Source organism: Oncorhynchus mykiss, chromosome 26 (genome assembly GCF_057628025.1).
Source record: "Oncorhynchus mykiss isolate SJ-2025 chromosome 26, ASM5762802v1, whole genome shotgun sequence".
Classification (NCBI taxonomy): domain Eukaryota; kingdom Metazoa; phylum Chordata; class Actinopteri; order Salmoniformes; family Salmonidae; genus Oncorhynchus; species Oncorhynchus mykiss.
Window position 1 is genome coordinate 47,965,650 of NC_143047.1, and position 24,351 is coordinate 47,990,000.

Here is a 24,351-nt window from a genome sequence, read left to right on the forward strand (position 1 = left end):
GTCAACAGCCCAGAGCCCAGCCGACTGACGGAGCAGAGAAGGAGAGAGTCAACAGCCCAGAGCCCAGCCAACTGACGGAGCAGGAAGGAGTGAAGGAGGGAGTCAACAGCCCAGAGCCCAGCCGACTGACAGAGCAGAGAAGGAGAGAGTCAACAGCCCAGAGCCCAGCCGACTGACAGAGCAGAGAAGGAGAGAGTCAACAGCCCAGAGCCCAGCCGACTGACAGAGCAGGAAGGAGTGAAGGAGGGAGTCAACAGCCCAGAGCCCAGCCAACTGACGGAGCAGGAAGGAGTGAAGGAGGGAGTCAACAGCCCAGAGCCCAGCCGACTGACAGAGCAGAGAAGGAGTGAAGGAGGGAGAGACGTTGACAGATAGAGCTAGTTTGCATCCCAAATGCCACCCTATTCTGTGCTCTGGTCTATAGTAGTACCTCTATACAGGGAATAGGGCTCTGGTCTATAGTAGTGCCCTATATACCTCTTACAGTGAACGTGTTGCACTATATAAGGAATAAGGTGTAATTTGGGATCAGATTTTAGTGGGAGCTTTAGCCACAGATCCCAGATCCCAGATCAGCTTTAGGAATAAGGTGTAATTTGCGGATCAGATTTTAGTGGGAGCTTTAAACCACAGATCCCAGATCAGCTTTAAATGTTCAGAGTTCAAAGAAGCAGGGAGGTGAGTCAGAAACGTTGGCAATCTCATATCTGCTAGCTGAACCTGACACATTGTTGGCATGCGAGCGTCGCAGGTAACAGGAATTCCAGAGCCTCCTCCCTGCTTCACCTTGTCAACCCTGAGCTTGAGGCGTTCGTGATCCATGTCGATCTGGTACAGCTGATACTAGAGTGATTCACACTAGACCTGTCCTTAGAGTGATTCACCCCAGCCCAATCCTTAGAGTGATTCACCTCAGCCCTGTCCTTAGAGTGATTCACCTCAGCCCTGTCCTTAGAGTGATTCACCTCAGCCCTGTCCTTAGAGTGATTCACCTCAGCCCTGTCCTTAGAGTGATTCACCTCAGCCCAATCCTTAGAGTGATTCACCTCAGCCCTGTCCTTAGAGTGATTCACACCAGACCTGTCCTTAGAGTGATTCACCTCAGCCCTGTCCTTAGAGTGATTCACCACAGCCCTGTCCTTAGAGTGATTCACCTCAGCCCAATCCTTAGAGTGATTCACCTCAGCCTAATCCTTAGACTGATTCACCTCAGCCCAATCCTTAGAGTGATTCACCACAGCCCTGTCCTTAGAGTGATTCACCTCAGCCCTGTCCTTAGAGTGATTCACCCCAGCCCTGTCCTTAGAGTGATTCACCCCAGCCCTGTCCTTAGAGTGATTCACCCCAGCCCTGTCCTTAGAGTGATTCACCACAGCCCTGTCCTTAGAGTGATTCACCCCAGCCCTGTCCTTAGAGTGATTCACCCCAGGTTCCCCCCTCCCCACCCCAGCCCTGTCCTTAGAGTGATTCACCCCAGCCCTGTCCTTAGAGTGATTCACCCCAGGTTCCCCCCTCCCCACCCCAGCCCTGTCCTTAGAGTGATTCACCCCAGGTTCCCCCCTCCCCACCCCAGCCCTGTCCTTAGAGTGATTCACCACAGGTTCCCCCCCCCCCAGGGAGAGGCCTTCTGCAGCTGTTTATACTGTCCTCAGAGTATCCAAACATCCACCCAGAGATGGTATCTCAAATGGCACCCTATTCCCTATTCCCTATTCCCTATTCCCTATTCCCTATTCCCTATATAGTTTAATACTTTAGACCAGGGCCCATAGGGAATAGGGAGTCTTTAGACCAGGGCCCATAGGGAATAGGGAGTCTTCAGACCAGGGCCCATAGGGAATAGGGAGTCTTCAGACCAGGGCCCATAGGGAATAGGGAGTCTTCAGACCAGGGCCATAGGGAATAGGGAGTCTTCAGACCAGGGCCCATAGGGAATAGGGAGTCTTTAGACCAGGGCCCATAGGGAATAGGGAGTCTTCAGACCAGGGCCCATAGGGAATAGGGAGTCTTTAGACAAAGGGCCCATAGGGAATAGGGAGTCTTCAGACCAGGGCCCATAGGGAATAGGGAGACTTCAGACCAGGGCCCATAGGGAATAGGGAGTCTTCAGACCAGGGCCCATAGGGAATAGGGAGTCTTTAGACCAGGGCCCATAGGGGATAGGGAGTCTTCAGACCAGGGCCCATAGGAAATAGGGAGTCTTTAGACCAGGGCCCATAGGGAGTCTTCAGACCAGGGCCCATAGGGAATAGGGAGTCTTCAGACCAGGGCCCATAGGGAATAGGGAGTCTTTAGACCAGGGCCCATAGGGAATAGGGAGTCTTTAGACCAGGGCCCATAGGGAATAGGGAGTCTTTAGACCAGGGCCCATAGGGAATAGGGAGTCTTCAGACCAGGGCCCATAGGGAATAGGGAGTCTTTAGACCAGGGCCCATAGGGAATAGGGAGTCTTCAGACCAGGGCCCATAGGGAATAGGGAGACTTCAGACCAGGGCCCATAGGGAATAGGGAGTCTTCAGACCAGGGCCCATAGGGAATAGGGAGTCTTTAGACCAGGGCCCATAGGGGATAGGGAGTCTTCAGACCAGGGCCCATACCCCTCAGACCAAAGGAGGAACCATCCCACACCCCTCAGACCAATGGAGGCACCATCCCACACCCCTCAGACCAAAGGAGGCACCATCCCACACCCTCAGACCAAAGGAGGCACCATCCCACACCCTCAGACCAAAGGAGGCACCATCCCACACCCTCAGACCAAAGGAGGCACCATCCCACACCCTCAGACCAATGAAGGCACCATCCCACACCCCTCCGACCAAAGGAGGAACCATTCCACACCCCAGTGACCAAAGGAGGGACCATCCCACACCCATCAGACCAAAGGAGGCACCATCCCACACCCTCAGACCAATGGAGGCACCATCCCACACCCCTCAGACCAAAGGAGGCACCATCTCACACCCTCAGACCAAAGGAGGCACCATCCCACACCCTCAGACCAAAGGAGGAACCATCCCACACCCTCAGACCAAAGGAGGCACCATCTCACACCCTCAGACCAAAGGAGGCACCATCCCACACCCACAGACCACAGGAGGCACCATCTCACACCCTCAGACCAAAGGAGGAACCATCCCACACCCCTCAGACCAATGGAGGAACCATCCCACACCCCTCAGACCAACGGAGGCACCATCCCACACCCCTCAGACCAAAGGAGGAACCATCCCACACCCCTCAGACCAATGGAGGAATCATCCCACACCCCTCAGACCAACGGAGGCACCATCCCACACCCCTTAGACCAAAGGAGGAACCATCCCACACCCCTCAGACCCCACGCTGGTCCGCACATTAGCCCACTGGACCCGCAGCCACCACATAACTACAGGTGTGTGTTGACCCGGCTGGTTCACCGCCCACACACACACACACACACACACACACACACACACACACACACACACACACACACACACACACACACACACACACACACACACACACACGGCCTGGCTGATCGGTCCTTGTTAATCTCTGTTAGTGTTTCTCGTGGCGAGCGGTTGGGTGTTGCGTAACAACATTCCCAGCGCTCACCTCCTCGTCTTCCATTGGAACGGCCGTTCCCTTTTGGACCCCCCCCCCCCCCTGTGTCTGATAATGTGTCCCAGGAAAAGTAGGTTGCAACAGAACACCGTTTCCCCATCAGCTCATTTACGCTGAAGCCTCCATTGAAGCTCTGGTTTCCTGAGGGATCCATAAGAAATAGGTCACGGCCAACAGCAAGGGGTTGAGCCCATATTGGTCGACAAAGTGCATTCTGGAAAGTATTCAGACCCCTTGATTTTTTTCCCCCACATATAAAAAAAGTTACAGCCTTATTCTAAAAGGCCTTAAATATTTGTTTTCTCATCCATCTACACATAATAAGCCATAATGACATCACAATACCCCATAATGACATCACAATACCCCATAATGACATCACAATAACCCATAATGACATCACAATACCCCATAATGAAAAAACAGATTTACGTAAGTATTCAGACCTTTTGCTATGAGACTCAAAATTGATCTCAGGTGCATCCTGTTTCCATTGATCATCCTTGAGATGTTTCTACAACTTGATTGAAGTCCACCTGTTGTAAATTCAATTCATTGGATATGATTTGGAAAGGCACACACCTGTCTATATAAAAGGTCTCACAGTTGACAGTGCATGTCAGAGCAAAAACCAAGCCATGAGGTCGAAGGAATTGTCCGTAAAGCTCAGAGACAGGATTGTGTCGAGGCACAGATCTGGGGAAGGGTACCAAAAAATTTCTGCAGCATTGAAGGTCCCCAAGAACACAGTGGCCTCAATCACTCCATCATCCACCATAAATTGGGGCGGCCTAGTGGTTAGAGCGTTGACATAGTAACCGAAAGGTAGCAAGATCGAATCCCCGAGCTGACAATGTAATAATCTGTCGCTCTGCCCCCGAACAGGCAGTTAACCCACTGTTTCTAGGCCGTCATTGAAAATAAGAATTTGTTCTTAACCTACTTGCCTAGTTAAATAAATGTTAAATAAAAACAAATAAAACAATCAAATTCTTAAATGGAGGAAGTTTGCACCCACCAAGACTCTTCCTAGAGCTGGCCACCCGGCCAAACTGACCAATCGGGGGAGAAGGGCCTTGGTCAGGGCGGTGACCAAGAACCCGATGGTCACTCTGACAGAGCTCCACAGAACCTTCCAGAAGGACAACCATCTCTGCAGCACTTCACCAATCAGGCCTTTGTGGTAGAGTGGCCAGACGGAAGCCACTCCTCAGTAAAAGGCACATGACAGCCCGCTTGGAGTTTGGCAAAAGGCACCAAAAAGACTCTCAGATCATAAGAAACAAGATTCTCTGGTCTGATGAATCCAAGATTTAACTCTTTGGCCTGAAAGCCAAGCGTCATGTCTGGAGGAAACCTGTCACCATCCCTACGGTGAAGCATGGTGGTGGCAGCATCATGCTGTGGGGATGTTTTTCATCGGCAGGGACTGGGAGACTAGTCAGGATCAAGGGAAAGATGAACAGAGCAAAGTACAGAGAGATACTTGATGAAAACCTGCTCCAGAGCGCTCAGGACCTCAGACTGGGGCAAAGGTTCACCTTCCAGCAGGACAATGACCCTAAGCACACAGCCAAGACAATGCAGGAGTGGCTTCAGGACGAGTCTCTGAATGTTCTTGAGGGGCCCAGTCAGAGCCTGGACTTGAACCCGATCTAGTATCTCTGGAGAGACTTAGAAATAGCTGTGCAGCAACGCTCCCCCATCCATCCTGACAGAGCTTGAGAGGATTTGCAGAGAAGAATGTGAGAAACTCCCCAAATACAGGTATGCCAAGCTTGTCGCGTCAAACCCAAGAAGACTCTAGACTGTAATCGCTGCCAAAAGTGCTTCAACAAAGCACTGAGTAAAAGGGTCTGAATACTTATGTAAATGTCATATTTCATTTTTAAAAACAATTTTTATACATTTTTATACAACCTTATAATTTTTTTAATAATTTAAAAAAAATACATTTTATGCAAACATTTCAACCTATTTTTGCTTTGCCATTATGGGCTATTGTGTGTAGATTGATGAGAGGATAAAAAACAATTTAATTAATTACAGAATAAAGCTGTAATGTAAGAAAAAGGGTCTGAACACTTTCCTGAATGACACCGTGTGTACGGAATAAGATGCCTATTTCTCTGTGTGGATGTGTGGATGTGTGGATGTTTGGATGTGTGGATGTTTGGATGCGTGGATGCGTGGATGAGTGGATGTGTGGATGTGTGGATGTGTGGATGTTTGTATGTGTGGATGTGTGGATGTTTGGATGCGTGGATGCGTGGATGCGTGGATGTGTGGATGTGTGGATGTTTGTATGTGTGGATGTGTGGATGTTTGGATGCGTGGATGCGTGGATGTGTGGATGTTTGGATGTGTGGATGTTTGGATGCGTGGATGCGTGGATGCGTGGATGTGTGGATGTTTGGATGTTTGGATGTGTGGATGTTTGTATGTGTGTATGTGTGGATGTGTGGATGTGTGGATGTTTGTATGTGTGAATGTGTGGATGTTTGGATGCGTGGATGCGTGGATGCGTGGATGCGTGGATGTTTGTATGTGTGGATGTTTGGATGCGTGGATGCGTGGATGAGTGGATGTGTGGATGTTTGTATGTGTGGATGTGTGGATGTTTGGATGCGTGGATGCGTGGATGCGTGGATGCGTGGATGTTTGTATGTGTGGATGTGTGGATGTTTGGATGCGTGGATGTGTGGATGTGTGGATGTTTGTATGTGTGTATGTGTGGATGTGTGGATGTGTGGATGTTTGTATGTGTGGATGTTTGTATGTGTGAATGTGTGGATGTTTGGATGCGTGGATGCGTGGATGTTTGTATGTGTGGATATGTGGATGTTTGGATGCGTGGATGCGTGGATGAGTGGATGTGTGGATGTGTGGATGTTTGTATGTGTGAATGTGTGGATGTTTGGATGCGTGGATGCGTGGATGCGTGGATGCGTGGATGTTTGTATGTGTGGATGTTTGGATGCGTGGATGCGTGGATGAGTGGATGTGTGGATGTTTGTATGTGTGGATGTGTGGATGTTTGGATGCGTGGATGCGTGGATGCGTGGATGCGTGGATGCGTGGATGTTTGTATGTGTGGATGTGTGGATGTTTGGATGCGTGGATGTGTGGATGTGTGGATGTGTGGATGTTTGTATGTGTGTATGTGTGGATGTGTGGATGTGTGGATGTTTGTATGTGTGGATGTTTGTATGTGTGAATGTGTGGATGTTTGGATGCGTGGATGCGTGGATGTTTGTATGTGTGGATATGTGGATGTTTGGATGCGTGGATGCGTGGATGAGTGGATGTGTGGATGTGTGGATGTTTGTATGTGTGGATGTTTGGATGCGTGGATGCGTGGATGCGTGGATGCGTGGATGCATGGATGTTTGTATGTGTGGATGTGTGGATGTGTGGATGTGTGGATGTTTGCATGTGTGTATGTGTGGATGTGTGGATGTGTGGATGTGTGGATGTTTGTATGTGTGGATGTGTGGATGTGTGGATGTTTGGATGCGTGGATGCGTGGATGCGTGGATGCGTGGATGTTTGGATGCGTGGATGTTTGGATGCGTGGATGTGTGGATGTTTGGATGTGAGGATGTGTGGATGTGTGGATGTGTGGATGTGTGGACGTGTGGATGTTTGGATGTGTGGATGTTTGGATGTGTGGATGTTTGTATGTGTGGATGTGTGGATGTTTGGATGCGTGGATGTGTGGATGTGTGTATGTTTGGATGCGTGGATGCGTGGATGCGTGGATGCGTGGATGTGTGGATGTGTGGATATGTGGATGTTTGGATGTGTGGATGTTTGTATGTGTGGATGTTTGTATGTGTGGATGTGTGGATGCGTGGATGCGTGGATGCGTGGATGCGTGGATGCGTGGATGTGTGGATGTTTGTATGTGTGGATGTTTGTATGTGTGGATGTGTGGATTTGTGGATGTGTGGATGTTTGTATGTGTGGATGTTTGGATGTGTGGATGTTTGTATGTGTGGATGTTTGTATGTGTGGATGTGTGGATGCGTGGATGCGTGGATGCGTGGATGCGTGGATGTTTGTATGTGTGGATGTTTGTATGTGTGGATGTGTGGATGTGTGGATGTGTGGATGTGTGGATGTTTGTATGTGTGGATGTGTGGATGTGTGGATGTTTGTATGTGTGGATGTTTGTATGTGTGGATGTGTGGATGTTTGGATGTGTGGATGCGTGGATGCGTGGATGTGTGGATGTGTGGATGTTTGTATGTGTGGATGTGTGGATGTTTGTATGTGTGGATGTGTGGATGTGTGGATGTTTGTATGTGTGGATGTGTGGATGTGTGGATGTTTGTATGTGTGGATTTGTGGATGTTTGTATGTGTGGATGTTTGGATGTGTGGATGTTTGTATGTGTGGATGTGTGGATGTTTGGATGTGTGGATGTGTGGATGTTTGGATGCGTGGATGCGTGGATGCGTGGATGTTTGGATGCGTGGATGCGTGGATGAGTGGATGTGTGGATGTGTGGATGTTTGTATGTGTGGATGTTTGTATGTGTGGATGTGTGGATGTGTGGATTTGTGGATGTGTGGATGTTTGTATGTGTGGATGTTTGTATGTGTGGATGTGTGGATGTTTGGATGTGTGGATATGTGGATGTTTGGATGTGTGGATGTTTGTATGTGTGGATGTTTGTATGTGTGGATGTGTGGATGCGTGGATGCGTGGATGCGTGGATGCGTGGATGTGTGGATGTTTGTATGTGTGGATGTTTGTATGTGTGGATGTGTGGATGTGTGGATTTGTGGATGTGTGGATGTTTGTATGTGTGGATGTTTGGATGTGTGGATGTTTGTATGTGTGGATGTTTGTATGTGTGGATGTGTGGATGCGTGGATGCGTGGATGCGTGGATGCGTGGATGTGTGGATGTTTGTATGTGTGTATGTGTGGATGTGTGGATGTGTGGATGTGTGGATGTTTGTATGTGTGGATGTTTGTATGTGTGGATGTTTGTATGTGTGGATGTGTGGATGTTTGGATGCGTGGATGCGTGGATGTGTGGATGTGTGGATGTTTGTATGTGTGGATGTGTGGATGTTTGTATGTGTGGATGTGTGGATGTGTGGATGTTTGTATATGTGGATGTGTGGATGTGTGGATGTTTGTATGTGTGGATTTGTGGATGTTTGTATGTGTGGATGTTTGGATGTGTGGATGTTTGTATGTGTGGATGTGTGGATGTTTGGATGTGTGGATGTGTGGATGTTTGGATGCGTGGATGTTTGTATGTGTGGATGTGTGGATGTGTGGATGTTTGTATGTGTGGATTTGTGGATGTTTGGATGTGTGGATGTTTGTATGTGTGGATGTGTGGATGTTTGTATGTGGATGTGTGGATGTTTGTATGTGTGGATGTGTGGATGTTTGTATGTGTGGATGTGTGGATGTTTGTATGTGTGGGTGTGTGGATGTTTGTATGTGTGGATGTGTGGATGTTTGTATGTGTGGGTGTGTGGATGTTTGTATGTGTGGATGTGTGGATGTTTGTATGTGTGGATGTTTGTATGTGTGGGTGTGTGGATGCTCTGAGACAGTGAGGAGCAGACAGCTGCAGGAGGTTTCTCTCTCTCTAGTGTAAGGACCCCCCCATGGACCCCTCATCATAATCTCACTGCAGCTCAACTTTCTATCAGTTAATCTCAGAGACTGATACTGTAGAGGCACTCTCTCTCCATAGTGACCAGTAAATCTAAACCCTAAACCCTAAACCCTAACATTAACACTAATTGTAGCTGTAACTCCAGCAGGTTGTTGCATATGTTAGCTGTTGCGTTTCATAGTTATTTGATCTTGTGACCGTCTATAGATCATCTATAAGGAGAAGGTCTAAATAAAGGGCGACAAAATCGGGGAAAGGAAAGATCACCCCAAGGACTTGTTGATACGTGCTGGATCACTGGGCTGGGCGGTCAATGTTAAAACAAGTTACAATCCAAGGACCCTAAATCAGATTCCATGGACCCTAAATCAGATTCCATGGACCCTAAATCAGATTCCATGGACCCTAAATCAGATTCCATGGACCCTAAATCAGACTCCATGGACCAGAAATCATATTCCACGGACCAAAAATCAGATTTCATGGACCATAAATTCGATTCCATGGACCCTAAATCAGATTCCATGGACCCTAAATCAGATTCCATGGACCCTAAATCGGATTTCATGGACCCTAAATCAGATTCCATGGACCCTAAATAAGATTCCATGGACCCTAAATCAGATTCCATGGACCCTAAATCAGATTCCATGGACCCTAAATCAGATTCCCTGGACCCTAAATCAGATTCCATGGACCAGAAATCAGATTCCACGGACCAGAAATCAGATTCCATGGACCCTAAATCAGATTCCATGGACCTTAAATCAGATTCCATGGACCAGAAATCAGATTCCACTGACCAGAAATCAGATTCCATGGACCATAAATTAGATTCCATGGACCCCAAATCAGATTCCATTGACCCTAAATCAGATTCCCTGGACCCAAAACAGATTCCATGGACCCTAAATCAGATTCCATGGACCCTAAATCAGATTCCCTGTACCCAAAACAGATTCCATGGACCCTAAATCAGATTGCATGGACCCTAAATCAGATTCCACGGACCCCAAGTCAGACTCCATGGACCGTAAATCAGATTCCATGGACCCTATATCAGATTCCATGGACCCTAAATCAGATTCCACGGACACCAAGTCAGATTCCATGGACCCTAAATCAGACTCCATGGACAATAAATCAGATTCCATGGACCCTAAATCAGATTCTATGGAACCTAAATCAGATTCCATGTACGCTAGATCAGATTCCATAGACCCTTAGTCAGATTCCATAGACCCTAAATCAGATTTCATGGACCCTAAATCAGATTCCATGGACTCTAAATCAGATTCCATGGACCCTAAATCAGATTCCATGGACCCTTAGTCAGATTCCATGGACCCTAAATCAGATTCCATGGACCCTAAATCAGATTCCATGGACCCTAATTCAGAATCCATGGACCCCAAGTCAGACTCCATGGACCCTAAATCAGATTCCATGGACCCTAATTCAGAATCCATGGACCCCAAGTCAGATTCCATGGACCCTAATTCAGATTCCATGGACCCTAAATCAGATTCCACGGACCCTAAATCAGATTCTATGGACCCTAAATCAGATTCCATGGACCCTAAATCAGATTCCATGGACACAAAATCAGATTCCATGGACCCTAAATCAGAATCCATAGACCAGTGGAGACTACAGTATAGTATCACACTAAGACTGTACTGAGTGGAGACTACAGTATAACATCACACAAAGCCTGTACTCAGTGGAGACTACAGTGTAGTATCACACTAAGCCTGTACTCAGTGGAGACTACAGTATAGTATCACACTAAGCCTGAACTATAAGCCTGTACTGAGGGGAGACTACAGTATAGTATCACACTAAGCCTGTACTATAAGCCTGTACTCAGTGGAGACTACAGTATAGCATCACACTAAGCCTGTACTATAAGCCTGTACTCAGTGGAGACTACAGTATAGCATGACACTAAGCCTGTACTCAGTGGAGACTACAGTATAGTATCACACTAAGACTGTACTAAGTGGAGACTACAGTATAGTATCACACTAAGCCTGTACTCAGTGGAGACTACAGTATAGTATCACACTAAGACTGTACTATAAGACTGTACTCAGTGGAGACTACAGTATAGTATCACACTAAGCCTGTACTCAGTGGAGACTAAAGTATAGTATCACACTAAGCCTGTACTATAAGCCTGTATTGAGTGGAGACTACAGTATAGTATCACACTAAGACTGTAATATGAGACTGTACTCAGTGGAGACTACAGTATAGCATCACACTAAGCATGAACTGAGTGGAGACTACAGTATAGCATCACACTAAGACTGTACTATAAGACTGTACTCAGTGGAGACTACAGTATAGTATCACACTAAGCCTGTACTATAAGCCTGTACTGAGTGGAGACTACAGTATAGTATCACACTAAGCCTGTACTCAGTGGAGACTACAGTATAGTATCACACTAAGCATGTACTCATTGGAGACTACAGTATAGCATCACACTAAGCCTTTACTCAGTGGAGACTACAGTATAGTATCACACTAAGCCTGTACTCAGTGGAGACTACAGTATAGTATCACACTAAGCCTGTACTCAGTGGAGACTACAGTATAGTATCACACTAAGCCTGTACTAGAAGCCTGTACTGAGTGGAGACTACAGTATAGCATCACACTAAGCCCATACTCAGTGGAGACTACAGTATAGTATCACACTAAGCCTGTACTCAGTGGAGACTACAGTATAGCATCACACTAAGTCTGTACTCAGTGGAGACTACAGTATAGCACCACACTAAGCCTGTACTCAGTGCACCAGAGGGCATCACACTAAGCCTGTACTCAGTGGAGACTACAGTATAGCACCACACTAAGCCTGTACTCAGTGGAGACTACAGTATAGCACCACACTAAGCCTGTACTCAGTGCACCAGAGGCTGGACATCACACTAAGCCTGTACTCAGTGGAGACTACAGTATAGTATCACACTAAGCCTGTACTCAGTGGAGACTAAAGTATAGCACCACACTAAGCCTGTACTCAGTGGAGACAACAGTATAGCACCACGCTAAGCCTGTACTCAGTGCACCAGAGGCTGGACATCACACTAAGCCTGTACTCAGTGGAGACTACAGTATAGCACCACACTAAGCCTGTACTCAGTGGAGACTACAGTATAGCACCACACTAAGCCTGTACTCAGTGCACCAGAGGCCGTCACACTAAGCCTGTGCTCAGTGGAGACTACAGTATAGCACCACACTAAGCCTGTACTCAGTGGAGACTACAGTATAGTATCACACTAAGCCTGTACTCAGTGGAGACTACAGTAAAGCACCACACTAAGCCTGTTCTCAGTGGAGACTACAGTATAGTATCACACTAAGCCTGTACTCAGTGGAGACTACAGTATAGCACCACACTAAGCCTGTACTCAGTGGAGACTACAGTATAGTATCACACTAAGCCTGTACTCAGTGGAGACTACAGTATAGCACCACACTAAGCCTGTACTCAGTGGAGACTACAGTATAGCACCACACTAAGCCTGTACTCAGTGGAGACTACAGTATAGCACCACACTAAGCCTGTACTCAGTGCACCAGAGGCTGGACATCACACTAAGCCTGTACTCAGTGGAGACTACAGTATAGTATCACACTAAGCCTGTACTCAGTGGAGACTACAGTATAGCACCACACTAAGCCTGTACTCAGTGGAGACTACAGTATAGGACCACACTAAGCCTGTACTCAGTGGAGACTACAGTATAGTATCACACTAAGCCTGTACTCAGTGCACCAGAGGCCGTCACACTAAGCCTGTACTCAGTGGAGACTACAGTATAGTATCACACTAAGCCTGTACTCAGTGGAGACTACAGTATAGTATCACACTAAGCCTGTACTCAGTGGAGACTACAGTATAGCACCACACTAAGCCTGTACTCAGTGGAGACTACAGTATAGTATCACACTAAGCCTGTACTCAGTGGAGACTACAGTATAGTATCACACTAAGCCTGTACTCAGTGGAGACTACAGTATAGCACCACACTAAGCCTGTTCTCAGTGGAGACTACAGTATAGTATCACACTAAGCCTGTACTCAGTGCACCAGAGGCTGTCACACTAAGCCTGTACTCAGTGGAGACTACAGTATAGTATCACACTAAGCCTGTACTCAGTGCACCAGAGGCCGTCACACTAAGCCTGTACTCAGTGGAGACTACAGTATAGCATCACACTAAGCCTGTACTCAGTGCACCAGAGGCCGTCACACTAAGCCTGTACTCAGTGGACACTACAGTATAGCACCACACTAAGCCTGTACTCAGTGGAGACTACAGTATAGCATCACACTAAGCCTGTACTCAGTGCACCAGAGGCCGTCACACTAAGCCTGTACTCAGTGGAGACTACAGTATAGCATCACACTAAGCCTGTACTCAGTGCACCAGAGGCCGTCACACAGGAAGAGTTTCCATTAACGTGTGTTTAAACAAGTTTGTTTGTTTTACACACATTCATTAGACTGACAAGTTTTCACAGCCAGTCTCTCAGATTCAGACTGTCTGGATGTTGTCCAACTGGAGCGAGGTGGTGAGAGCCAGACACTGTGCGTCCCAAATGGCACCCTATTCCCTATATAGTGTACTACTTTAGACCAGAGCTCTATGGAACCCTATTGCCTATATAGTGCACTACTTTAGACCAGAGCTCTATGGCACCCTATTGCCTATATAGTGCACTACTTTAGACCAGAGCTCTATGGCACCCTATTGCCTATATAGTGCACTACTTTAGACCAGAGCTCTATGGCACCCTATTGCCTATATAGTGCACTACTTTAGACCAGAGCTCTATGGCACCCTATTGCCTATATAGTGCACTACTTTTGACCAGGACTCATAGGGAATTATCCATTTGGGACACATCCCCAGAGGCCAGACCAGAGGTTGCCAAGTCAGTCAGTCAGTCAGTCAGTCAGACAGTCAGTCAGTCAGAGAGTCAGTCAGTCAGACAGTCAGTCAGTCAGTCAGTCAGAGAGTCAGTAAGTCAGTCAGTCAGAGAGACAGTCAGAGAGTCAGTCAGTCAGTCAGAGAGTCAGTCAGTCAGAGAGTCAGTCAGTCAGTCAGAGAGTCAGTCAGTCAGTCAGTCAGTCAGTCAGTCAGAGAGTCAGTCAGTCAGTCAGTCAGAGAGTCAGTCAGTCAGTCAGTCAGAGAGTCAGTCAGTCAGTCAGTCAGTCAGTCAGAGAGTCAGTCAGTCAGTCAGTCAGAGAGTCAGTCAGTCAGTCAGAGAGTCAGTCAGTCAGACAGTCAGTCAGACAGTCAGAAAGTCAGTCAGACAGTCGGTCAGACGGTCAGTCAGTCAGAGAGTCAATCAGTCAGACAGTCAGTCAGAGAGTCAGTCAGTCAGACAGTCAGACAGTCAGACAGTCAGTCAGTCAGTCAGTCAGCCAGACAGTCAGAGAGTCAGTCAGAGAGTCAGTCAGTCAGACAGTCAGACAGTCAGTCAGACAGTCAGTCAGTCAGTCAGTCAGTCAGCCAGTCAGTCAGAGAGTCAGTCAGTCAGTCAGTCAGTCAGATAGTCAGTAAGACAGTCAGTCAGACGGTCAGTCAGTCAGTCAGACAGTCAGAGAGTCAGTAAGACAGTCAGTCAGACAGTCAGACAGTCCGTCAGTCAAGGAAGGGGGTGAGGTGAGGTGAGGGAGGGAGATATGAAGAGGGAGGGGTGGGGAGGGAGACATGAAGGGGCCAGACGTGAGGGAGGGAGGCGGTGAGGTGAGGGAGGGAGGGAGGGGGTGAGGGAGGGAGGGAGGGGTTGAGGTGAGGGTTAGAGGAGGAGGGAGGTGTTAAGGCTGATCACTATGCCACCAGACGGCCTCTCGGGGGAAACTAAGCTGACCCATGGGGTGAGGTGAGGGAGGGATGGAGGGGGTGAGGTGAGGTGAGGGAGGGAGGGAGGGAGGGAGGGGTGAGGTGAGGGAGGGAGGGAGGGGGTGAGGTGAGGGTTAGAGGAGGGAGGGGGTGTTAAGGCTGATCACTATGCCACCAGACGACCTCTCGGGGAAACTAAGCTGACCCATGGGGTGAGGTGAGGGAGGGAGGGAGGGAGGGGGTGAGGTGAGGTGAGGTGAGGGAGGGAGGGGGTGAGGTGAGGGAGGGAGGGAGGGGGTGAGGTGAGGGAGGGAGGGAGGGGGTGAGGTGAGGGAGGGAGGGAGGGAGGGAGACATGAAGAGGGAGGGGTGGGGGAGGGAGACATGAAGGGGGAGAGGTGAGGGAGGGATGAAGACATGAAGGGGGAGAGGTGATGGAGGGAGGGAGGGGGTGAGGTGAGGGAGGGAGAGAGGGGGTGAGGTGAGGGTTAGAGGAGGGAGGGGGTGTTAAGGCTGATCACTATACCACCAGACGGCCTCTCGGGGGAAACTAAGCTGACCCATGGGGTGAGGTGTGTGGGGTTTAGGTAGGAGGAGGTTTGGGAGGGAGTGAGTTGAGGAGGGGTTTAGTGGTGGGTTAAGGTCTGGTTACTATACCACCAGACAACCTCATTATGGCGCTAGATAATCTCTCGGTGGGACTGGGCTTACCCATGGCGTGAGCTTTGTAATACTCTGGCACAGCACCAGTAGACCTGCCCTCTTTAACCATCCAGCCACCCACCTACCCACTGCAGAGCCCCTGTGCCCTCTCTGCCCTAGACAATACTAGAAGCAAAATGGTGAGATTCTGGGCTTGGTAGCATACAGTAAAGACCTGCTTCACTCCCTCCCTCCCTCCCTCCCTCCCTCCCTCCCTCCCTCCCTCCCTCCCACCCAGGCCATGTTCCCCTGTGCCTTGGCAGTCTTATACAATACTATACCTATGGGACACACCCAATACTGGGCATGGAACCAACAGCTGCATTTCAATCCCATGACATGGATTGAATCGAGCCCGATCACCCAACATTGGGGTTGGTGCCACACCGTGAAGACATGTCTAGGTAGAAATCACATAACTCTATACAAGGTACTTTTTTTGTGGGGGGGGGGGGGGGGGTCCAATACAACAACAAAAGGGGAGTCAAAGTCGTTTTCAGTTTCAAATGTCTTGAAAGTCGCGTCACACGGAGGAGAGAACACACAGATGTAACCATTATTGTGGTCTTGTATTCTCTCCTTGAGGTCCGTGTCTGTTGGCAGCTGTGTTTTCTAACAGGTCTAACCTCAGACTAAACCAGTGGCCCAAGGTTTAAGAGATAAGGCATTGAGATCAATTGTTCCAGCGAGCATCCCAAATTTGTACCCCATGTAAAGTGCAGTACTTTTGACCGGAGACCAGACACCAGAAACTATGTACAGTAGGTAATATGGGTGTGTTGATGTGCAGTCGATCGTCAAACGCAGGATTTATATAGGTCACAGGCTGAGGAGAGTGTTTACTTTGCTAAGAGTTACCGTGTAACTGATTAATTCTCTCTCTATCTCTCTCACTCTCTCTGGGCCAAATCAAAGGAATTCACTCTCCTGTGTGGGAGGTTGTTGACGTTTATACATGCCTTTGTCTAAAGTCCAACATAGAGAGAGAAAGAGGGAGAAAGTTAGAGAGAGAAAGAGAGAGAGAAAGAAAGAGAATGTTAGAGAGAGAGAGAGTGAGAGTGTGTTAGAGAGAAGAGAGAGAGAAAGAGAGGGGGAGGCAGAGAGAGAGAGAAAGACAAGGAGAGAGAGAGAGAGAGAGAGAGAGGGGGAGAGAGAGAGAGTGAGAGAGAGAGAGCGAGAGACTAAACTACAGCAGCTAAACTACAACGGCTTAACTACTGTAAGGTAGCGGCACCGTTGTCTCGATACAACTTCTTCTCCTGACTCTCGTCCCGTTACGAAAATATAGTACAACATCCTCACGTTTTTATATCTTTGTCAAAATACATTTTTGGCTTCTATTTTTGCCATGAGCCCAAGTCACCACACCAAACTGGCACCCCCTGTAGCTTCTGTAGCATATCACATTACACCGCCTGAATGATCCCAAGTCACCACACCAAACTGGCACCCCCTGTAGCTTCTGCAACATATCACATTACACCGCCTGAATGATCCCAAGTCACCACACTAAACTGGCACCCCTGTAGCTTCTGTAGCATATCACATTACACCGCCTGAATGATCCCAAGTCACCACACCAAACTGGCACCCCCTGTAGCTTCTGCAACATATCACATTACACCGCCTGAATGATCCCAAGTCACCACACCAAACTGGCACCCCCTGTAGCTTCTGTAGCATATCACATTACACCGCCTGAATGATCCCAAGTCACCACACCAAACTGGCACCCCTGTAGCTTCTGCAACATATCACATTACACCGCCTGAATGATCCCAAGTCACCACACTAAACTGGCACCCCCTGTAGCTTCTGTAGCATATCACATTACACCGCCTGAATGATCCCAAGTCACCACACTAAACTGGCACCCCCTGTAGCTTCTGTAGCACATCACATTACACCGCCTGAATGATCCCAAGTCACCACACTAAACTGGCACCCCCTGTAGCTTCTGCAACATATCACATTACACCGCCTGAATGATCCCAAGTCACCACACTAAACTGGCACCCCCTGTAGCTTCTGCAACATATCACATTACACCGCCTGAATGATCCCAAGTCACCACACTAAACTGGCACCCCCTGTAGCTTCTGCAACATATCACATTACACCGCCTGAATGATCCCAAGTCACCACACTAAACTGGCACCAACTGTAGCTTCTGCAGCATACTACTATTATTATCACATTACACCGCCTGAATGATCCCAAGTCACCACACTAAACTGGCACCCCCTGTAGCTTCTGTAACATATCACATTACACCGCCTGAATGATCCCAAGTCACCACACTAAACTGGCACCCCCTGTAGCTTCTGTAGCATATCACATTACACCGCCTGAATGATCCCAAGTCACCACACTAAACTGGCACCCCCTGTAGCTTCTGTAGCATATCACATTACACCGCCTGAATGATCCCAAGTCACCACACCAAACTGGCACCCCCTGTAGCATATCACATTACACCGCCTGAATGATCCCAAGTCACCACACCAAACTGGCACCCCCTGTAGCTTCTGTAGCATATCACATTACACCGCCTGAATGATCCCAAGTCACCACACCAAACTGGCACCCCCTGTAGCTTCTGCAACATATCACATAACACCGCCTGAATGATCCCAAGTCACCACACTAAACCGGCACCCCCTGTAGCTTCTGCAACATATCACATTACACTGCCTGAAGGTCAGGGATAGGCTGCAGGGGTGTAGACAGCATCAGATTAACCAGAGGAGCTCCTAAACCTCTGTACAGTCAGATGACCCATCTTTATTCAGGCCTCTTTTAACTGGCTTCTCTGGCAGGAAGGGCGGGGTTAAGGTTAAGCACCATTGGTCCAAGTGGATCAGCATGGACACATGGACATTCTGTTCTGTACTGTACCACGCTGGATGAAGACACACACACTCACACTCTCTCACACTCTCTCTCACACACACACACACACACACACACACACACACAGAAACAGAAACACACACACACACACACACAGGGGGCTGCTGAGGGGAGGAAGGCTCAGAATAATGGCTGGAATGGAGTGAATGGAATGGTGTCAAACACATGGAAACCATGGAAGCCATGGAAGCCATGGAAATCACGTGTTTGATTAGCTCGAAACACATGTGTCGTGGGTTTCATAACCACGTCTATAACAAATCAATACTGCTGAGACAGGAGCAAGGAATTCATTCAGCCATTTATCTAGAAGGTAATCATCTACAACACGTGCAAATCCCCTTGATGACTGTGAGGCCGTAGATGGGTCAGGGACCACTCACTACGGCTGGGCCAGGGACCACTCACTACGGCTGGGCCAGGGACCACTCACTACGGCTGGTCCAGGGACCACTCACTACGGCTGGGCCAGGGACCACTCACTATGGCTGGGTCAGGGATCACTCACTACGGCTGGGTCAGGGACCACTCGTTACGGCTGAGTCAGGGACCACTCACTACGGCTGGGCCAGGGACCACTCACTGCGGCTTGGCCAGGGACCACTCACTACGGCTTGGTCAGGGACCACTCAGTACGGCTTGGTCAGGGACCACTCACTACGGCTTGGTCAGGGACCACTCACTACGGCTGGGTCAGGGACCACTCACTGCGGCTTGGCCAGGGACCACTCACGACTGCTGGGCCAGGGACCACTCAATACGGCTGGGTCAGGGACCACTCACTACGGCTGGGCCAGGGACCACTCACTACGGCTGAGTCAGGGACCACTCACTACGGCTGAGTCAGGGACCACTCACTACGGCTGAGTCAGGGACCACTCACTACGGCTGGGTCAGGGACCACTCACTACGGCTGGTCCAGGGACTACTCACTACGGAGGGGCCAGGGACCACTCACTACGGCTGGGCCAGGGACCACTCACTACGGCTGAGTCAGGGACCACTCACTACGGAGGGGCCAGGGACCACTCACTACGGCTGGGCCAGGGACCACTCACTATGGCTGGGTCAGGGACCACTCACTACGGCTGGGTCAGGGACCACTCACTACGGCTGGGTCAGGGACCACTCACTACGGCTGGGCCAGGGACCACTCACTACGGCTGGGCCAGGGACCACTCACTACGGCTGGGTCAGGGACCACTCACTACGGCTGGGCCAGGGACCACTCACTACGGCTGGGTCAGGGACCACTCACTACGGCTGGGTCAGGGACCACTCACTACGGCTGGGCCAGGGACCACTCACTACGGCTGGGTCAGGGACCACTCATGATTGGTGGGTCAGGGACCACTCACTACGGCTGGGTCAGGGACCACTCACCACGGCTGGGTCAGGGACCACTCACGACTGCTGGGTCAGGGACAACTCATGATTGGTGGGCCAGGGACCACTCACTACGGCTGGGCCAGGGACCACTCACTACGGCTGGATCAGGGACCACTCACTACGGAGGGGCCAGGGACCACTCACTACGGCTGGGTCAGGGACCACTCATGATTGGTGGGTCATTGACCACTCACTACGGCTGGGTCAGGGACCACTCACTACTGCTGGGTCAGGGACCACTCACTACGGCTGGGTCAGGGACCACTCACTACGGCTGGGTCAGGGACCACTCACTACTGCTGGGCCAGGGACCACTCACTACTGCTGGGTCAGGGACCACTCACTACGGCTGGGTCAGGGACCACTCACTACGGCTGGGTCAGGGACCACTCATGATTGGTGGGTCAGGGACCACTCATGATTGATGGGTCAGGGACCACTCACTACGGCTGGGTCAGGGACCACTCATGATTGGTGAGTCAGGGACCACTCACTACGGCTGGGTCAGGGACCACTCATGATTGGTGAGTCAGGGACCACTCAATACGGCTGGGTCAGGGACCACTCACTACGGCTGGGTCAGGGACCACTCACTACGGCTGGATCAGGGACCACTCACTACGGCTGGGTCAGGGACCACTCACTACGGCTGGGCCAGTGACCACTCACTACGGCTGGGTCAGGGACCACTCACTACGTCAGTCACCTCAGTGTTCCCCTGGTCTGTTGAGTTAGTCACCTCAGAGGAAACTGGTCTGTTGAGTCAGTCACCTCAGTTTTCTCCTGGTCTGATGAGTCAGTCACCTCAGAGGAAACTGGTCTGTTGAGTCAGTCACCTCAGTTTTCTCCTGGTCTGTTGAGTCAGTCACCTCAGTGTTCTCCTGGTTTGATGAGCCAGTCACCTCAGTGTTCTCCTGGTTTGATGAGCCAGTCACCTCAGTGGTCTCCTGGTCTGTTGAGTCAGTCACCTCAGTGTTCTCCTGGTCTGTTGAGTCAGTCACCTCAGTGTTCTCCTGGTCTGTTGAGTCAGTCACCTCAGTGTTCTCCTGGTCTGTTGAGTCAGTCACCTCAGTGTTCTCCTGGTCTGTTGAGTCAGTCACCTCAGTGTTCTCCTGGTCTGTTGAGTCAGTCACCTCAGTGTTCTCCTGGTTTGATGAGCCAGTCACCTCTGTGTTCTCCTGGTCTGTTGAGTCAGTCACCTCAGTGTTCTCCTGGTCTGTTGAGTCAGTCACCTCAGTGTTCTCCTGGTCTGTTGAGTCAGTCACCTCAGTGTTCTCCTGGTTTGATGAGCCAGTCACCTCTGTGTTCTCCTGGTCTGTTGAGTCAGTCACCTCAGTGTTCTCCTGGTCTGTTGAGTCAGTCACCTCAGTGTTCTCCTGGTTTGATGAGCCAGTCACCTCTGTGTTCTCCTGGTCTGTTGAGTCAGTCACCTCAGTGTTCTCCTGGTCTGTTGAGTCAGTCACCTCAGTGTTCTCCTGGTTTGATGAGCCAGTCACCTCTGTGTTCTCCTGGTTTGATGAGCCAGTCACCTCTGTGTTCTCCTGGTCTGTTGAGTCAGTCACCTCAGTGTTCTCCTGGTTTGATGAGCCAGTCACCTCTGTGTTCTCCTGGTCTGTTGAGTCAGTCACCTCAGTGTTCTCCTGGTCTGTTGAGTCAGTCACCTCAGTGTTCTCCTGGTTTGATGAGCCAGTCACCTCTGTGTTCTCCTGGTCTGTTGAGTCAGTCACCTCTGTGTTCTCCTGGTCTGTTGAGTCAGTCACCTCAGTGTTCTCCTGGTCTGTTGAGTCAGTCACCTCAGTGTTCTCCTGGTCTGTTGAGTCAGTCACCTCAGTGTTCTCCTGGTTTGATGAGCCAGTCACCTCTGTGTTTTCCTGGTCTGTTGAGTCAGTCACCTCAGTGTTCTCCTGGTCTGTTGAGTCAGTCACCTCAGTGTTCTCCTGGTTTGATGAGCCAGTCACCTCTGTGTTCTCCTGGTCTGTTGAGTCAGTCACCTCAGTGTTCTCCTGGTCTGTTGAGTCAGTCACCTCAGTGTTCTCCTGGTTTGATGAGCCAGTCACCTCTGTGTTCTCCTGGTCTGTTGAGTCAGTCACCTCAGTGTTCTCCTGGACTGTTGAGTCAGTCACCTCAGTGTTCTCCTGGTTTGATGAGCCAGTCACCTCTGTGTTCTCCTGGTCTGTTGAGTCAGTCACCTCAGTGTTCTCCTGGTCTGTTGAGTCAGTCACCTCAGTGTTCTCCTGGTTTGATGAGCCAGTCACCTCTGTGTTCTCCTGGTTTGATGAGCCAGTCACCTCTGTGTTCTCCTGGTCTGTTGAGTCAGTCACCTCAGTGTTCTCCTGGTCTGTTGAGTCAGTCACCTCTGTGTTCTCCTGGTCTGTTGAGTCAGTCACCTCAGTGTTCTCCTGGTCTGTTGAGTCAGTCACCTCAGTGTTCTCCTGGTTTGATGAGCCAGTCACCTCAGTGTTCTCCTGGTCTGTTGAGTCAGTCACCTCAGTGTTCTCCTGGTCTGTTGAGTCAGTCACCTCAGTGTTCTCCTGGTTTGATGAGCCAGTCACCTCAGTGTTCTCCTGGTCTGTTGAGTCAGTCACCTCAGTGTTCTCCTGGTCTGTTGAGTCAGTCACCTCAGTGTTCTCCTGGTTTGATGAGCCAGTCACCTCAGTGTTCTCCTGGTCTGTTGAGTCAGTCACCTCAGTGTTCTCCTGGTCTGATGAGTCAGTCACCTCAGTGTTCTCCTGGTCTGTTGAGTCAGTCACCTCAGTGTTCTCCTGGTCTGATGAGTCAGTCACCTCAGTGTTCTCCTGGTCTGTTGAGTCAGTCACCTCAGTGTTCTCCTGCTCAACTGCGTGAAAATATCTATTTTTCTTTTTGTAATGTCTCTCTCTCTTTAAGTCGTTGAAGTTTTCTCTGAGCTCTTTTTGGTTCTGCAGGCTCATTCAATGTGGCTCCAACAGGATGTAGAAGCCTGATGTCTCACCATGTCCTTCCACCGGGGTATAGAAGCCTGATGTCTCACCATGTCCTTCCACCGGGGTATAGAAGCCTGATGTCCCACCATGTCCTTCCACCAGGATATAGAAGCCTGATGTCCCACCATGTCCTTCCACCAGCATATAGAAGCATGATGTCCCACTCTGCCACAGTGGAAGCCTGATGTCCCACTTTGCCACAGTGGAAGCCTGATGTCCCACTTTGCCACAGCGGAAGCCTGATGTCCCACTCGGCCACAGCGGAAGCCTGATGTCCCACTCTGCCACAGCGGAAGCCTGATGTCCCACTCTGCCAGAGCGGAAGCCTGATGTCCCACTCTGCCAGAGCGGAAGCCTGATGTCCCACTCTGCCAGAGCGGTAGCCTGATGTCCCACTCGGCCACAGCGGAAGCCTGATGTCCCACTCTGCCACAGCGGAAGCCTGATGTCCCACTCTGCCAGAGCGGAAGCCTGATGTCCCACTCTGCCAGAGCGGAAGCCTGATGTCCCACTCTGCCACAGCGGAAGCCTGATGTCCCACTCTGCCACAGCGGAAGCCTGATGTCCCACTCGGCCACAGCGGAAGCCTGATGTCCCACTCGGCCACAGCAAAAGCCTGATGTTCCACTCTGCCAGAGCGGAAGCCTGATGTCCCACTCTGCCAGAGCGGAAGCCTGATGTCCCACTCGGCCACAGCGGAAGCCTGATGTCCCACTCGGCCACAGCGGAAGCCTGATGTCCCACTCTGCCACAGCGGAAGCCTGATGTCCCACTCTGCCACAGCGGAAGCCTGATGTCCCACTCTGCCACAGCGGAAGCCTGATGTCCCACTCGGCCACAGCGGAAGCCTGATGTCCCACTCGGCCACAGCGGAAGCCTGATGTCCCACTCGGCCACAGCGGAAGCCTGATGTCCCACTCGGCCACAGCGGAAGCCTGATGTCCCACTCGGCCACAGCGGAAGCCGGATGTCCCACTCTGCCACAGCGGAAGCCTGATGTCCCACTCTGCCACAGCGGAAGCCTGATGTCCCACTCGGCCACAGCGGAAGCCTGATGTCCCACTCTGCCACAGCGGAAGCCTGATGTCCCACTCGGCCACAGCGGAAGCCTGATGTCCCACTCGGCCACAGCGGAAGCCTGATGTCCCACTCTGCCACAGCGGAAGCGTTTGACTTGATTTCCCCCGTCTCTGATTTTCAGTTGCAAATTCTGTGCTCATTTCCCCCCTGATGAACTCAATACGCTGAGCCTCTTTGGCA

At 50.2% G+C, this 24,351-nt stretch overlaps 2 protein-coding genes across 7 annotated transcripts in view; both read right to left on the reverse strand.

Annotated features, from left to right (window-relative positions):
* Window positions 1-24,351, reverse strand: part of hsd11b2 (hydroxysteroid 11-beta dehydrogenase 2) — a 51,166-nt gene that overhangs the window by 24,505 nt on the left and 2,310 nt on the right.
* LOC149971496 (uncharacterized) lies at window positions 19,210-23,700 on the reverse strand. Its single transcript, XM_090221985.1, has one exon. It carries the CDS (start codon window positions 23,056-23,058, stop codon window positions 20,929-20,931), a length of 2,130 nt encoding a protein of 709 aa, XP_090078111.1. The 5' UTR covers window positions 23,059-23,700; the 3' UTR covers window positions 19,210-20,928.